The 17,745-nt window shown below is 44.4% G+C and overlaps 1 protein-coding gene across 4 annotated transcripts in view; it reads right to left on the reverse strand.

Moving 5' to 3' along the window:
- MTCL2 (microtubule crosslinking factor 2) overlaps positions 1–17,745 on the reverse strand; it is an 81,504-nt gene that overhangs the window by 42,938 nt on the left and 20,821 nt on the right. For all 4 annotated transcript variants that reach the window (XM_083746445.1, XM_083746446.1, XM_083746447.1 and 1 more), the window contains exons 2-3: positions 13,338–13,562; positions 3,337–3,495 (exon numbers count right to left, since the gene is read on the reverse strand). In XM_083746445.1, the coding sequence (XP_083602571.1) occupies positions 3,337–3,495; positions 13,338–13,562 (384 nt within the window). The remainder of the gene's footprint in view (positions 1–3,336; positions 3,496–13,337; positions 13,563–17,745) is intronic.

The raw sequence follows: 17,745 nt of genomic DNA on the forward strand, positions 1-17,745 counted from the left end.
TCCAGTCCTTCACTTTCACAACGAAGCTGCTACTACACTCTCTCCCTCCCTCCCTCTGTGTGTGTGTTTGTGTACACACACACCATCCAAGTCATCTGTATGCAACACCAACTGTTCGGGTTTCTGTGTACACACATCATGTGACTCCAGTCTGGCATGCTGGCCACAGGACAACCCTCTCCTCGCCTTCACCACCCATCTCACACTGACAGCTACTGCACTTCTTTTCACTTGCTATTCAGATCATGCACACAGACTGCTCAGAAACCAATCTCATGCCCATTAGTACTGCCTGCTGTGTGGATGGGCAGACAGGCTGCCTAGAGAACAATAGGCAAAGAGAAAAGCTGCAAGTCCCATCCAATATTGTTACGGAGGGCTGAGGCTTCTAAGCTGCCCTTGCGGCCATTTGCTCTGTTCTGAAATTTGTCCTAGGCATTACTGCAGGGATTTGCAGGTCCTCTTGCACCCACTAACATTTCTCCATACAGCTGTGCAAGTGGATACAGAACTTCAGGAATAAAAAATTTAAAGTGTAGGAAAGGGGTTCCAGCAGCCTGTCACCATGGCTGTGGTCAAGGAAACGGCTGTGTGTTCCCTATGCACACACCAGCCTTTCTTCATACCCACATTTATAATTGCACATTGGAAACTGTCAATAAGAGCCTGTTGCAAGTCTGTTAGCCATTCACATGATTAGGGACAAACCCCCATGTATCTGCAAAGAGAATTGAAGACTGAGAGAAGGCAAGATGCCGCAGTAGAACCAAACTGCCCACTAGCAGCAATTCTAAGTCAGGGCAAAGAACTATTATTATTGTTGTTGTTATTATTATTATTATTATTATTATTATTATTATTATTATTATTATTATTATTAAAATTTATATACTGCCCTATACCCACAGGTCTTAGGGCAGTTCACAGGATAAAATCACAATATAAAAAAACAAAATACATAATCAAAATAAAAACAAGAACAACCCAATAACCCCCCGCAATTAATCAGGGAGGATAAAATAGAATTACACACACACACACACACACACACACAATATCTGTAATAAAACATATAAAAATAAGCACCCATCAGGTATCATCAAGGAGCAGATTAATAGATCAATTTAACTGTCTTTCAAATCAAAACATTTTAGCCATTGGGTTTTTCCAATTGCAATGATTCAAAGATGCTCTTTGATCCAGTGGATCAAAGCCTACAACATGCAGAAGGGCTGGCTGGGCATTTGCTATGTGTTAGTTTTATTTGCTAGAAGATTTAAGTTCACACAGAAACAGCACTGCAAGAGCAACTGAGTACTGCTCCGGAAGGGTTTAGTTTTATAGAAAAAAGGTAATACCAAGGTATGTCAACTTTGGGCTAAAAAACCTGGTCATTGTATTTTTTAATGCAGAATGAATCAGGATAGTAAAGCAAGGGAGTTTGCCTGGCCTGACTCCAACTAGGGTAATTCCATGTTGCAGACACTTAACTCTTGCTGTGACTGCAACTGGAAACCAGATTCCTTTTGGCCTACTGCCCTGACCTCACACACAGTTCCATTCTACACCACATTTTTGGCAACCTTGTGAGCACCAAGAACTGGTTGCTCTCCCTTAAGATAATCCTGTAGGGAGTTATTGAACATGCATGTTTTGCCAGCTTTGCTACCTAGCACTTCAGCAAGCCCCAACTATTTTATGTTACACTGCCACTTTCCTGCAGTGAAGTGCCTAAATACAGCATCATTAGAACTATACAGCATAGTGGTACCAGAAGACCGTTATGCTGAGAGACCAGAAACAGAACCTGATGCCAAGGAAATCGTTAGTAGTCTGAGATCCATTCATCTACACTTCCATGACCCCATTTGACTACAAGTCATCAAATGGATATGAGAAGTGCCTAAACTATACATAGTTTCTCTTGGAGGAAGCAAGGATATGGCACATTCCAGCTGCTAGCAGCAAACACAAGAACCCAAAGGGCAGACTGAAAAAGATAAGACCACAATGTGTTTTAAATGGCTAGCCTAAAGCTATTGATCACCATCAACCACAGGTCAATACTCCATTTTGCTTTGTTCTTCCTCGACTTTGTAGGAAAGGTTGACTATACGTAGTTCTCTTTTACTGCTTGCATTTGATTTCCCAGAATTGAAATTACAGCTTCCATTCAATTCCAATGATTCATAATGTAGAGTCCAAGAGAAGCCCTCCCTTCCTAAAGAACCTCAGCTTCAATCATCTGACTAGGATGCAACTAGGGGATATGGTACCGCTCTTATCTGGAGGACAGTTCCCAGAACTTGATGCTGGAGAACTGACTCTTGGCTGCATGGCCACTAGCCTATGGTGTTCCTTGAGGCTTCCTTTTGCTTCTGTTGCTGTTTAATATCCACATTAAAACACTAGCAGAGTTGTCTGTGGATTTGGAGTTGAGTGCCATCAGCATCTCACTTTTTCAGCAGATACCAGGGAGGTGGTAGAAGTTCTGAAATGTTGTTTGAGCGTAGTTGCAGGCTGGATGTGAGCAAATGTGTTATCCGGACAAGATGGAAGTGCTGTTGTTTAATAGAAAGACTAGTTCAGGATTAGGTGTACAGCCCATTCTGGATGGACTTGCACTCTGCTTGAAGAGTCAGGATCAGAGTTTGAGGGTGCTCCTTCATCTGGCATTGCCCATAGGACATTTAGCTGGAATGTAAACCCAGGGGTAAGCATCACCTATGTTGCTCCACTCACTTCTGCCTCTTTTCATCACTGGTAATGTGGCCCCAGAAGATTGCCTGTTAGAAAATGTGACTCTAAGGCTGGAAGAAACACAAAATACCCCTGTCCTAGGCACTCACAGATAGCCACTGCAGCAACTTTGTACATCTTTGGCTAGTGCCCCAGCCCTTTCCTGGAGATCAGCTACACATGCCTTGGTCACACTAACATTAGATTACTGTAATGTGCTCCACATGAAATGGCCCATTGAAAGTGTATTAAGGAGAGAAATAAAAGAAAAGGGGGGAAGCCAAAGATACAAATCTTTGTACTGTACCGGTAGATGTGTGCAAATTTGGAGGAAACAGCCTTAACAAGCAAGCAACTTGATGGTCATCCAAGTTCATGTCTTTTGCATGTTTCATCCACTTCCCAACACATGTTTAGAACACAACTTACTAGTAGCAAAGAGGTAAGATGTAATGTTGTAGATTCTATATGCCATGAGCAAGTCACTTCTCCTCAGCCTAAGCTAACTCGTGGGCTTGCTGTGAAGCTGGAACACTGATCAAAGCTCCTTGGGGGAAAAGAGAAGGTAGAAATGCAATCCCTTAGGATAGTACTTACCTCCCGTAGCTTATCCATCTCATTCTGCAGCACCTGCTTAGCCAACTCACTCTCAATGAGCCGTTGGCGCAAGTCCTCATTCTCATCCTCCAGCTTGATCCGTTTTTTCTCCACTGTCTCCAGTTCATTATGCAGCCTCACAGAGACATCTTTGGCTACCTATAAACACAGCAAAAAGCAATATGAGGTTTGGTCCTCAGATCTGATGATGCACAAGTTAATATTACCAGCAGTACTGACATTGGGCTTTAGATTCTATTTTGATCAGGGCTATATATCCCACCTGACTGTCCCTCTTCCAAAATCCTCACTGGCATTTAGCTTTCCCGATCGATTTAGAAAAACAGATTTTCTTCCAAAATGCATGCTAACATTCAAAATTGCTCAAGTAGGAGCTACGGCTTGCAGTGTTAAATTGTAGCTAAGCATTTTGCACAGATTTCATTTTTAATCCTTTAATTCAAGTTGTACCAGCATAATTATGTTCAAGATATGAAATGTTAGCAAGAGACACATTTTGCAGGTCCCTCCCTCCTCTTATGTGGCCCAAGACTTTGTTCTTAATGAAGAATGCAGCCATCTTGGGAACACAGCATGGTTTTGCACATTAGAAGCATGCACTGAAAAAGGAAGCAAAAGTGATTCTATCAGACAATATCAAAAGGATTTGTGCAACTCTTCGTAAGGGAGCACAAGAGTTGTGCCTACACTGAATATACCGTATTTTTCGTCCTATAGGGCGCGCCGGCCCATAGGACGCACCTCGTTTTTTGGGGGGGAAATGAATAAAAAAAATTATTCCCCCCCCCCAAACGCGGCTGCAGCCCTAAGCCTTGCGGACACCCGTCCGAAGCACGGGGAGCTCTCTGGAGGGCTCCCCGTGCTTCGGGCTGCAGGCTGCCGCCCCAAGCCTCGCGCGCCGGGCAGGACCTCCCGCTGGGCGCGCAAGGCTTACGGACACCCGCCCGAAGCAGGGGGTGCCCTCCGGAGGGCGCCCTGTGCTTCGGGCTGCCGGCTGCCGCCCCAAGCCTCGTGGGCCCGGTGGGACCTCCTCCCGGGCTTGCAAGGCTTGCGAATAACTTCCTGAAGCCTGGAGAGCTAGAGGCATTGGTGCGCACCGACCCCTCTCACTCTCCAGGCTTCAGCGAAAGCCTGCATTCGCCCCATAGGACGCACACACATTTCCCCTTCATTTTTGGAGGGGGAAAAGTGCGTCCTATGGGGTGAAAAATACAGTACACATCTTGCCATCTTTGCACAAAAACCAGAAGTATGGAGAAAACCACATCCTCTTGACTCCCTCTTCCTTGTAGTAAACGATGCACCTCTTGTTATTCAGTGGCATTATGGTGTATGCTTTGCTGCATAGCCCCCCCAAAATCAGAACTTTCACAAAAGTTCTATGTCCTTATGCCCATGATCTTATGTCCAATGGTGCTTTGAATGCCAGCTTCTCTGGTTACAGAAGAGGGAATAACTGTCACATACAAGACTAAGATGCCAGTCACTTCTGAGTTTGTTCGCTGCGATGGCTGGCAGGTTTTAGATGCACATCAGCAAGTTTTAGAAACTGTGCAAAATGAGAATTAAAGGAATCTAGACACATTTAGATGCACCAAGGTCACCACTTAATAATTCTCTGTGAATCCACAGGCATAGAAGGGGGAACAAGTTGGTGGTGCTACATTATCCTCTCTGAGCTTTCCCCATTGAACCAGGATAGATTTTTTTTTAATGTATTGAACTGAAGAGCATAAATCAAATATTAAAGTTAGAAACAGGTTCACTAATGTCAATATTAATGGTGCAATGGATAGTCTAGCAATTACAGTAGCACCAGCCATACCTCCTACTGTTATGTGAGGATATATAAAAAAAATGTAATTCTCTATCATGGGTGCAGAAGCATCAAATAGGCTTTGCCACTGGCACTTAGACATGTCAGACTCAGATTGTGCGACCAAAGTATAGCCAGGAAGAGCATTGAGGAGGGAAAGGGTAAGTCAAATGCCAAAGCTGTAAAATGGGAAAGAACACAATTCATGTGAATTCGTTGAGCAGACTGAATAATACTGAACCTAAACTATCTGAGACTCAGGATTCAGACTTTCAAATGAAAATGTCAAAAATGGGGCATGGTAGAGCTTTACTGTCTGTTCCATGGAACAATCATGGAACACTGAATTACTCTTAATATGGGGCATATCTCTTAATGCATCTGTAGACACAGGAAGTAGTTCCACAGTCCTGATGACCTTATGTTCACAAACATTTTCCAGCAAATCCCAAGCAATGAATTCTGGTCCCCAGGGACCCTCTGGGCTTGACCTCTTCTGCAATAAAGCTCTCACAAAATGGCTTTATCTGATAATTAGGGTCATAGGTAGTCCTTTATCACAGTCCAAGGAAAGAGGAGAGGTTCTTCACTGGGAAGGAGGAAATTAACTTTACAAAAAATGAACTTTTGTGGGGGGCGGGGGAAGCAACCGAAAGACCAGATGGCAAGACATCAATATCTAATTTCAAGACCCTCCGCAGTGTGTGATCCCAAATAAAATAGGGGTACCCTGTATGGAATCTCTAGGAAGCACCACTGAGCCTATATAAAACTTTAGACTGTATGCAGCCAAACCTGCAAACATAGGTGGGTTTTCCAGCTGCGGGTTGAGTTCTGCTTTCCACACACCCACACAGCCTTCACCCATTATAAACACATAGCTTCCAATGAATGTTGATTGCCTCCTCCTCTTTTTTTTTAAAAAAATATTTTTTCTTTATATTTTCATTTTACAATAAACACAAAACACAAATTTGAATTATTCCACATCATATTTCAACCCCCCTCCCCCCTTTCAGAGGTTTCTTACACTTATACTGTTTTTTACTGCATTTTTGAGACTGACACAAGGGCTAGCCAATCAGTACTGTGCAAAGAACAAGTCTCTGCTGAGCTCAATCCGAGTGGGGGTTTTTTTTTTGGGGGGGAGCGCGTATTGAAAATGTTACATGTCCCCAAAAAGAAATGAGAGTCTTTCCACAGCAAGCTTACAGTTAAAATTGCATACACCTCTATACACAGTTAATACTGGCACTACCTCACTGTACAGAGGACCTCCTTTGTTTCTTTTGCGTGATGATAAAGAAACTGCAAAGGTTAGAGAAGGCCATTGCATTTATATTCAAGTGTCAGGAGGGGGAACTTCGGTTGACATGTGCAGACAGGGCTTTCTCCCTGCTAGACAGGAAACTGGCATGGGTTTTACACCACAAAGATGTGAAGGGCAAAGGACAGAAACCAAAGGCATTACCAGGGCAATCGTGATGGACAGGGCAGGTTGGAGAGGCAGAATGCTACAATGGATTACGGAAAAAAGCATGCAGTGACCTACAGTGCACAGCTGATGCTAGAAAAGTCACCCTGTGTTCCACATTTTGTACTTATTTATACAAATCCACAGTTGCATCCTGACTATGGGAACTGAAAACTGAGCTAGGAAAGAGGCAAATGGTAGGACAGCTACTAGCATGGAATCAGCTTAGCCAGAGGCTCCAGCAACACCAGTTATTTCCTGCTCCTGCAAGGAAAACACTTGATGATAGCAAATGGTAAGGCAACCAGGAGGCAGCTGTTACAGGGTTCAGGGAAGGAGCAGAGCGAGAAAAATGCACCGTGACAAGCATATGGCAACTATCAGACTACATCTAGCTCAGAAGAGGGCCAGTCCGTGCAATGACCTCTTTGGAAGAAACTACAATGGATGCTCGGGTTGGGAATGTGATCCGTGCGGGAGGCACGTTCACAACCTGCAGCGTTCACAACCAGCAGCGTCACGTCTGCATAAAGCGCAGTTTAGTGCTTCTGCGCATGCGTGAGCACTGAAACCCAGAAGTAACCCGTTCCAATCCTTCCGGGTTCAGCGTGGTGTGCAACCCGAAAATGCGCAACTTGAAGCATCTGAGTGTAAAGGGTGAATGGCTAAATCAGGGGTCAGCAAACGTTTTCAGCAAGGGGCCAGTCCACTGTCCCTCAGACCTTGTGGGGGGCCGGACTATATTTTGGAAAAAAGGAATGAACGAATTCCTATGCCCCACAAATAACCCAGAGATGCATTTTAAATAAAAGGACACATTCTACTCATGTAAAAACACGCTGATTCCCGGACCATCCGAGGGCTGGATTTAGCAGGCGATTGGGCCGGATCTGGCCCCCAGGCCTCAGTTTGCCTACCCATGAGCTAAATAAACACTACATTTTGAAAACACAACCTTCTTCTCTGGAAATGCGACATATATTCCTACAACATGTATCAGCTCATGAATCAATAGCTATGGCTATCAAAAGTTCTAACATCCCTAATATCCTCATTATGATGTGATGATGCAGCCGAGATTAAATATGCTTGTATATCACTAATTATGGCTATCTAATGTATAAATACAAATGGTGGTGTAATTAACATCTGGAATGTGAACGTGTTTTCTTAATTGTTATTTTTTTTTAAAAAAAAATTAAAGTGTGAACATGGTTTTAACATTCCCATGTATTTTCACACTTAAACATCTTTTGTTACATATTATAATGTTGTTTTTTGTAACTTTTCTATGTTTCCAATTAAGGAAATCAGCCCCCAGGCATCACACTCGATGTACATAGCATGCGTGGAACTCAGGGGTGGGGAACGTGTAGTCCTCCAGATGTTGCTGGGACTCCCATCAGTCCCAGCCCACATAGCCAACTGGCAGCAGTGATGGGAGCAACATCTGGAAAGCTGTAGGTTCCCCATCCCTGATAAAACTGGACATCATGCACTATAGTGGGGGAGCATGTGTCCCTTGACCTGTCTCCATATGGCTCTCAACCCAATTTCATAAGGTTGCTGCAGACCTCTGGCAAGAGCAATCTGTTTCTCCCCAGACAGCCTGCTGAGGGAGCAAAGGGGTGCCCCTTGTCACCTTTTAGCTCAGTATAAGGTAGCTCTATATTACATAATTGGTAGGGTGTTGGCCTGAGACTGAGAAAACCCATTTCAATAGCTAAACATTTGGACACCAGGGATGTTTTTCTGCCTCCAGGGGTCTAGGCTGTGCTCCTAGTCCTCATTCAGAAGCTCTGGAATGACTAATAGTTTGCATGCAGAAGGTCAAATATCAAACCTTGACATCTCCAGTTAAAAAGGTTCAAGTAGCAGGTGATGGGGAAAAGACCCTCTGCCTGAGACCCCAGAGAGCCATTCACAGTCAGAGGAGACCATACTAGGTCAGATGGATCACTGATGGTCTGTCTCAGTACCATGTGGCTTCATATAGTCAAAACATATGTTCAAATACTTTGAAGAACCATGTGTTAAAAAAAACTACAAGCTGTGGAACAAGATGTTATCATTCCCCACACCAAGACAGAAACCCTAACTGAGTGGGGGTGGGGCATGGAGCAAGGGACTCTCCGTGGCATTTGCAGCCTGACTGGCTCCTGCTAGCTAGGAGGAAAAAATGGAAGGCAGTTTTCCCAACTATGTTGGCTGCACCAACTCACAACATGCACCCAAATCAGGTCCCTCACCAGGAACTGGACTGCCTTTGGATCCAGAGGAGCCATTGCTCTGCTTCCACCCTATCATTGAAACACCCCCATTGGGGAGTTTTATTCCAGCTAGTGCTGGCAGGAACACCAATGGCAGCAAATACTCCTCCATCATTTCCGTGGGCACAGAATGGGCCTCCATGGTGGCCACGTTCCCCTGCCGGTGGTGTCAATTTCTAATCCCTGCCAGTGGTATGGATCAATGGTTAGGATTGCCCCACTCATTCCAGAGTATCAAAGCCTCTTCTCAAAGCTATGGTGAGATAAATACTGAGGGGCAGAACACATGGAAAGGAGCTGTTTGGACCAGAACTGCTGGCCCTTTATAAAGAAATGGGTTGCGTCCATAAGTAGACCCACTGAAATTAAGGAGCATGAGTAACCTAGGTCCATTGACTGCAATGAGTAGAACTTAGTTGGCTGCAACGCAAAACCTGCAGCCTTTACAGTGATCAGGCAGTAACACCTGCCTTGCTTTGGCCTATTGGCACAGATAAGCTTCTAAGGACATGTTCCCTGCAGTTCTCTCTTTTCGAACTAGCTGAGTTGTGGCATACAGGTTAAATCCTCAGCTTGCATTCCTCAGGTTGCTAATTTTAAATCCTACTGCAGACTCGGATATTGGCATATGGAACTCAGCATTGCCAGCAGCCCCAATAATGGCAGCTGGAAATTTTCAAATGCCCAAAGCTCTAATCAACAATACTGAGCAAAGCAGTATTGCCCCTTGGGATCGAAACAGGTAGGACAGTAGTGTTTAGTAGGGCAGGATATCTGCTACCTCATTCCAGTGCATGTATCATGATGAGAATACATTCTGTTGGACCCCAGGAGGTCCAGGTGGTAGCTACATTTACTTTTAAACAACTGCACAAGCATATCCTCTTAATTACAGAGCAGTTAGCGAGGGATGCTTGGGTGGAGATTGTCATCCGTCACTTGTGGCAGGCTTCATTTCCAGAAACTGCCATTTTCTGGAGCTTGGGGCACTTGGCAGCAGGTTCAGTTCTTTGTTTAAAAGCTTCCATTTGGCTCAATCCCAGGCTTTGCTGAGCTGGGATAAAAGGTACTGCAACAATGAAAAAGCGTTTTGTAGCTGAAGAAGAACAGCATCCCAGTGTAAGTGGAGAGGCTGCTCTCACTGAGTCATGACCAAATACAAGCACAGGTGCTGCTACAGAAAGAGTTACAAGCAAAGGGAAATGGCCAGCAGTGCTGGGCATTGATTGCCCTTCTCTCCTTGGATGGGTAGGTTCAAAAATACCTATTTTGTTAATTAAAATTGCTCAACAGTTGATTCCACAGAGAGAGCTGCATACTTTGCGTGCCATGTCTCTATGCAAGTAAACAAACTACCTTTACATTTTATTACTATTTTCTCTTTTCTCCCCCAGTCAACTAGAAAGGGGGACCATGCACAGAGTCTGGGACTTCTGCCCAGTTGAAGGGCTTGCCCATGTGGATTGACAGCACAAGGGTTGCTTCTCAAATTGCCAGCTCTGTAGGGCCATGAGATGGCCAACTTCTCACACAGTATACTGCCAGGGAACCTGCCTTCCTTCACTCACTGTGAGCCCAGAGGATAAAAGACCACAGAATATGTGACCAGAATAAGCAGGGGGATGATAATTGTACCAGCTAAATGCCTCCTGTTTACAAGTCTATGCACCACAACAGGGGAACTCACACAGAGGCCCCATGGAAGGGCCAGTGGCACAACTAACTCTGCAGGTGAACTTGCAGATTCATTTTTAATTGGAAAGGGGGAGAACAAAGTATTTTCAAAGAATCGAATTCTACTGCTTAGACAGTAATAAGGCTAGCCAATGCTATTTGCTTAGGATGTTCATCCAAGTTGCCCTTCGAGAATATCCAAAAGGTTGGAGCTCTGGAGCTAACATTTCTGCTTTTGTTAATCATGGGGGAAATGCCTCCCCCCCCCCCCCGCACAGAGCACAACCTTCCCAGTATTTTCTTCCCTCTTCCACACCATGCCAGTCGCCGTCGACATGCCTAAACATTTTACAGACTCCCTCATCCTGCCCTTTGGTAGCCCAGCTGCTTGTGCTTCCGCTCCCTGGCGAATGCAACCCAAGAGTCACATCCCTTTGGGTCAATGTTCCAGGGGCCTTGTTACAGTGGTGGGTGGGGCCAGAGGCAAAAGTGGGAGGAGCAACAGATGTAAATGTACAGTAGGCTAGTTTCTACACACACAAACCTCTCTCTATCCTCCATCCAGGCAGGGGAGAGGCATTATCAGAGTTCAAGGACACATCAGGAAAAAACACTCAAGGAGAATATGAAGGGCATCCAGTGAATGGTATGGCTGGGTGGGGGGAGTACAGTGTAGAGAGAGGCTCAAGGAACAGATAGAGAAGCTTGAAGGACTGTATTTGGCCCCCAGACCTGAGGTTCCTCAGCCCTGGCCTATGCCATTAGGCAATGCAGCTTTGTTCAAAGGGCCACAGCAATGGAACAGGCCTTGGAGGCAGCAAGAAAGGAGGCATTCCTCCAGCAGATTGTGTTACTGCGCAATGCCAATAAAGTGCCATGCCTAAGCAACATATGCACCACCCAGCTGGCCTGTGCAATCATCAAGAGCTAGCTAAGGCCCTTGGGCAGCTCAGGGAAGGGGCTCAGCCTCTTTGGTCAGCTGCTTAGTTCCCATGACTGTAAACTGAGCTGACAAGAAAGCATATCCTTATCACTAACCCTTCCCAGGTCTGCACATCACAAGAAGCCTAGTGTCTGTGCAATGGAAAAGGGAGTGAAGTAGAAGCAGAAGTACAGCAAAGAGTCCAGCTGCTGCTAAAAATATGCCACATTGTTTGGGGAGCCCAGGTTCAAAGGGATATGCAGCTATGACAATGCACACAAAGGTTGCGTGCGATATGCGATGAGCCAGATTGTAATAACGGCATGAGGAATTGGAGCAGGGTTAACCCACAGTCCTGATCAGAATCCTGATGGGAGCTTTCCTCCCAGTACAGATAAATAGCAGTCAAGTCCAATCACGAAAACAGCAGGAATAAAATGGAAATGGGGGGGGGGAATCCCCTCTCCCACCATGCCATGGCCCCAATCTGGCTCAGGAGCCCCTGTGCTGGTTATTTGTTCAAGAAAGACCAATTACACAGCAAAATGTCACATCTAGCTTGGTCTTAAGTTCTATGAAGGAAGTATGGGATAAAGGTGCAGGATTCTATAGATCCCATCACTAGCTCTGTTCTCCAAAGCAAAGAGATGGGTTTTCTCTCCATTTCAGCCTGCACTTTGTGTAATGCAACACCAGCTTAAACCTGGCTCTCTGCAGGATTGGTCAACTCAACATTATACAATAAACTAGACAGCAATTAAAAGCTAAAGTGGGCCCACTCCTCAAAGGTATCATTTCAAGCAGAGCAAGCTGCAGTCCACTCTCACCACCAAGGCCTGAACTAGAAAGAACTTACGCAGAATTGCATATGTGCAGGACCGTCAAAAACAGCAAAAAACCAACAAACCACAGGTAATTCAAATTCTGCAAGAAAATGATCAATTCCGTGACATCTATGCAAATTAGCAATCACTTGCATATAGTTGCTTACTTTGCATATTCTATTCTGCTTCTGTTGGTCATACGAGAATAGAGCCATGGTGGGTAATGAAACCCTGGCCTTTCTCTCCCCCACCTCCTTGACTTCTGAGATTTTACTTAGCATTGCCCACACACTTTCATGCCTATCTTCACAGTCACAAGGGCCAGAAATATGCTTCTTTCAAAAGCTGAGATTCTCAGGATACTTAATTCTGCACCCAATGGAAATTTCAATGTATGCACAGTAAAATTATGGAAGCGTTAAAATACATAAGACTTTATCTGCTGCTGCCTCTTACTCGCATCCAAAAGGGCATGTAGATGAATTGACTCTACTCTACTACAACTCAAATCTCTGTTTGTCTTTACTTGCCATTATCTTGCCCTTATTGACTTAGTAAGAGGTGGACTACGTTTGTGCAAAGGAATCCAAGCCTCGTGGTTTCCTCTGGGAAATTGCTACCGTGCCCAACAGCAGCATTTCACAAATCTTCCAAGTTCTCCTCTAGGTCAGTATGGCAACAGATCCATTTTCAAGCAAGTCATATCTAAGCAGTTATTTTTGCAAAACATAACTTAAATGCACACCAAATAGAGCCTGTACCCCAGCACTGGCTGAACACATGCTTCGCATGTAGAAGAGCAAAAGTTCAATCCCTAATACCTCAAAGTTAAAGGATTTTTGGTATCTGAGCCAGGAAATGCCTCTGCCCAAGACCCTGGGGAGATACCAGTAGTGAAAATAAACAACACAATGGACCAATAATCTGAAACAGGACAAAGCAGGTTTTTTAAAATCCCAGGACCATTCAAATGTCTTCTCTCTTGTAACTGCAGGCTTACCTTGACGTCTTGTTCAAGGCCGTGGATGAGCTCTCCATCCACCTGGCCAGTCTGTGCCACACGAAGGCTGCGCCGCTCTGCCTTTCGCAGACGGTATTGCAAGATGCGGCAGGTCTTACTGGCTTGGTCCAGTTGCTGCCGGAGCTCCTGTAGCTGGTAGACATCTTCTTCCATGTAGACGTCTCTCATCTCCAGCATCTCAGCCCGCAATTCCTCAATCTCATCCTAAGGAAGAAAAGTACAATGGTCAAAGAATGAACAGGACAAGCGTTACAAAGCTTGCATGTGACGGACATCAGAAAAGAATATGACAAGGGAGTGAGGAGGGCAGTTAAAACCTGTGTGTTTATATATTCTACACTGTTTCTCCACTATAAAAAGTGCTGAGGCAGCTTGCTAGCTTGCTAGCTTGCTTGCTTGCTGTATTTACTTACTTACTTACTTACTTACTTACTTACTTACCTACCTACCTACCTACCAACCAACCACATTAAGAATCCTAAAACAAACTACTGTATGATCCAACAGAACAGCAGGGTCCTTCTACAAAGCTATTTCTTATGAGGTAAAACCAGTAGATTAACGAACAAAAACAATACCCCTCACAGTTTAAAAGGCCATGGATGGTTTAATTAGCTAAAGGCCTGATTATAAATACGGTAAGTAGATAGATAAAATGTGGGTTGGGAGGTTTCAATGGAGAATCAATTTTTAAAACCCCTATTCTGAAGGGGCAAGAGAAAGAGTTAATAAGAAGAACTGCAGTTCCCTCCAACCCAAACTACCAGGGATGTGGACAGTGCTTTGCCCTGGACTTCTATATAACAGTAAATTATTCTTATACTATTATTAGAATAGTATTCTACTGGTTTACTGTTACTTCCTTTTCATCTATTTATAAGGGTGGGGGGGAAATAAGTGATTTGTGAATGCTTTGAAACAATTACCTGCATTGAAGTAACCAATGCCGTCCTGACATGGGACTGTGAACATGTCAGAAAATGTTTCCACTGCAGCACTAAGAAAATTTCCTCCACGTGTCTGCACTACATAATTCAGAACATTTAGGCACCAAGCAACGGGTGAGATTAACAGCTAAAAAGCCACCATTTACAGGCAAAATGGGTTTTTTTTTGGGGGGGGAGAACTCCCTGTGTAAGACCACCCAGAACTAGAGTGCAGCCAAGCAATGCCAATCCAACTAATTAGCCCTAGGAGATTAGAAGCAAAGGCACTGAGTGCATAACATGCAACTCTAGGATAAAAGACTGCACAGCAAGAGGAAAGCTACAAAGCACCAGTCACAAGGCCCAAGAGGAGTCTCCCTGAGAAATTGTCTTTATACCTGCAGCAGCATCATTACTTCTGACTTTATAACAACAATCATGTCAAAAGGGCTTCTGTCCTTTCTGGAGCTCCTGGTTCCCCAAATTAATAGGAAGTCTCAACTGCTCTGTCCCAGCTAGTAGACTGTAAACCTTGGCTCCAAAATGGCTGCTAAAAGTCATTAACAGCCATGATAAAAAAATACATGACAAATCAGAAAATATATATTGTGCTGTAGAGAGGAAAGACTTTTCCTTGTGGATCACAAAGTTATTTCCTTCCTCTGTCTGCCCCTGAGTATCTTACCTGCAATGCTCAAGATCATGAATTTTTCTTGGAACTCATCTTATGATAAGAACTGGGTTTAATATATTGTACAGCTGCTTATCACACACAGAATTGTGTTGGTTTTTTTTAAATCAAGTCCCATGACATGCTATATAATTGTCAATGATAGCACAGAGAAACTGTTAACTCTTCAGTACAATGGTATACGTGCCTACTTCAAAAGTAAATCTCTTTTCATTTATTGGGGCTTACTCCTAGGTAAGTGGTTACAGGATGGCAGCAGAGACATTGGTTTAGGATATGCACTTGGGAAAACAGTGTTCTTATGCCTTTGATAGCTCTTCCTCCACAGTCAGGACCACCAAGACATAGCTGATTTCCCATGAGACTGTCAGGGTTGGTGGGAGAGAGGAAATTAGCAATGACTGTACTCTCTAATCTGCTATGTCATGTCCCCCAATAGCCATTTTGTGTTATGCCATAGTCCCATGGCGGCCATTTTGTGACTGGCGCCCTCAAAATGCCAGTCCCTCAAAATTCAAAATGTGCCCACTGGTCTTAAAAGGTTGCTGATCCCTATTCTATTTTATTGTATTACTTTTTTTTTTTCTTTTGCCACGCCTGCTCCTGCATTATTCTGATGGTGGTGCTCAAACTAGAGATTTACTAACACATAAACAGAAACTTGTGATGACTAGCCATCAACTCCACAACTGTTATGTTAATAAATTTCCAGAAGTCTGCACCCTGAAGCAGTGAAAAGAGAAGGGCTTGGGAAAATAGTCACTTTCCCAAGAAGGTGGTGTTTACTAGTATGGTTAAGAGCTCCAACGGAATTCAAAAGATATCAAACAGCAACTTGAATGCCACTGACATAAACTCAAACAATGGGCAATAGCTCAGTGGCAGAACTTTGCATACAAAAGGTCACAAGCTGAATCCCCAGCATCTTCATCCTGAAGAGAAACTGCCAGTGAGCAAAGACGGTATTGAACTGGATGTACCAATGGCCTGGCTTAGTATGAGACAGTTTCCTATGTCCCTTTGGAGTACTATACTCAGCCATTATACCCTTTCCAGGCCACAGGAATATGCTGAAGCACATCCATGAGAGATGTGGCATTGTGGCAGTGGCATCCAAGAGTATAGAAACATCAAGGACCAGAATAGGAAACATTTCTCCAGTAACTGTGTTTCCAGAGTCAGAGCCAATTGCCACAAAGTTGTACTTCCCTGATCCTGGAAAACCCAGAAGATCCACCCAAAGAATTATATAAACAAAGTCAGTGAGGCAGAGAACATGGGTGCATGCCAGGGCCTCATGGGAGCCTTTCCAAGTGTTCTGGAATGGAATGAAAAGCAGAACACCCCTGTGAAAGAGCAGCCTGTGAGTAGCTAAAAGTAGGTTTGCTTCTGTCAAAGTAATATGAAATAAAAGCTTCAGAATACTTCAGAAGCTCTAGTGCACTAAGTTCTTTCAGTTCGGATTTAGTCAAAAATACTACCAGTATGCAGTGTCCTGGGCAGTGATGCATCTGGTATAGCTAATAATGGATCTATTCTTCCAGAAGTGGACTGGCTCCAGGCTGCATCTGATACCAAGCATGCTTGAAAAGGCAAAAGAGCCTGAATTCCTAGCTTGCCAAGAGTCATGGTCAGGGCTCTTTCTCCTCAAGGAAATAGGCCTTGGAGCTTAATTTGCCCTCAGAATTAGCCTATAATATCCCTACCTCCCCAGGCGGGTGTCCCAGCACCAGAAGAGCCCATGACGGCAGTGGCCTGAAGAGGTCCCATTACTTTCCTCAGACTCTAAGCACTACAAGCTTAGAAACCTCAGCCTTGCCCATGCCACTCCTAAATACCTCCTAAAACTGGTTGGAACCCTTGAAAAGTAAGAGGCTTCACTCATCAGCAGTGGGGCTAGCTGGTGAGAGGGAGATTTTATTCTGGTTCAGTCTGGGTTTACTGGTTGTTGTAGCAACACCCAAGCCTGCCTTGCCTGACTTCCAGTATATAGGTGCTACTTGGACCCATCCAGCATGCTAACCACTATGCTTGTTTGCCTTTTGGACTGTGGCCTCTGCTTTGCTTAACTTCAATTAGCAAGACCTACCCTCTTGATCTATCTGACTCTTGCCCAATCTGACTTTGCTTCCTGGGTCCTGAACTGGTACTGGTACTGGTGAGCAATATTCAGTCTGGTGTCCCCTAGGAGCACACAGTCCTACTTGGCCAAAAGGCTTTCTCCTGACTGCCTGGGACAGGAAATCCAGTTGCCTTAGTACCCAGAATATAGCCAAACATTTTAATACATAACTTTCAACTGAGGCCTGTTCACAGTGGGTTGTATTCATTATCTAGGGACAACATGGGCCATATGCAGGAGATGGGGAGAAGAGAGGAGAACTCCCATTGCACAGGCTTCCTCTAGTGTAATGGGTCGATCAAATGCAGCTCAGTGTGTGTGCATATACACATTTTAAAGCACGCGGGGAAAACCTCCATCCCAGAGCAGACACCACATCTGCATATTCATAAACTAGTCAGGGACTTCTATGTTTTTATGGCTTTCTTTAATATTGTCCTATCTGTGAACAACTGCCTACTAAAAAATACAGTGGTACCTTGGGTTACAGACACTTCAGGTTATAGACTCCACTAACCCAGAAATAGTAACTCAGGTTAAGAACTTTGCTTCAGGTTGAGAACAGAAATTGTGTGGCGGTGGCACAAAGCCCCTTTAGCTAAAGTGGTACCTCAGGTTAAGAACAGTTTCAGGTTAAGAACGGACTTC

This window comes from Podarcis gaigeae, assembly GCF_964106915.1.
Source record: "Podarcis gaigeae genome assembly, chromosome: 6".
Taxonomy (NCBI): Eukaryota; Metazoa; Chordata; class Lepidosauria; order Squamata; family Lacertidae; genus Podarcis; species Podarcis gaigeae.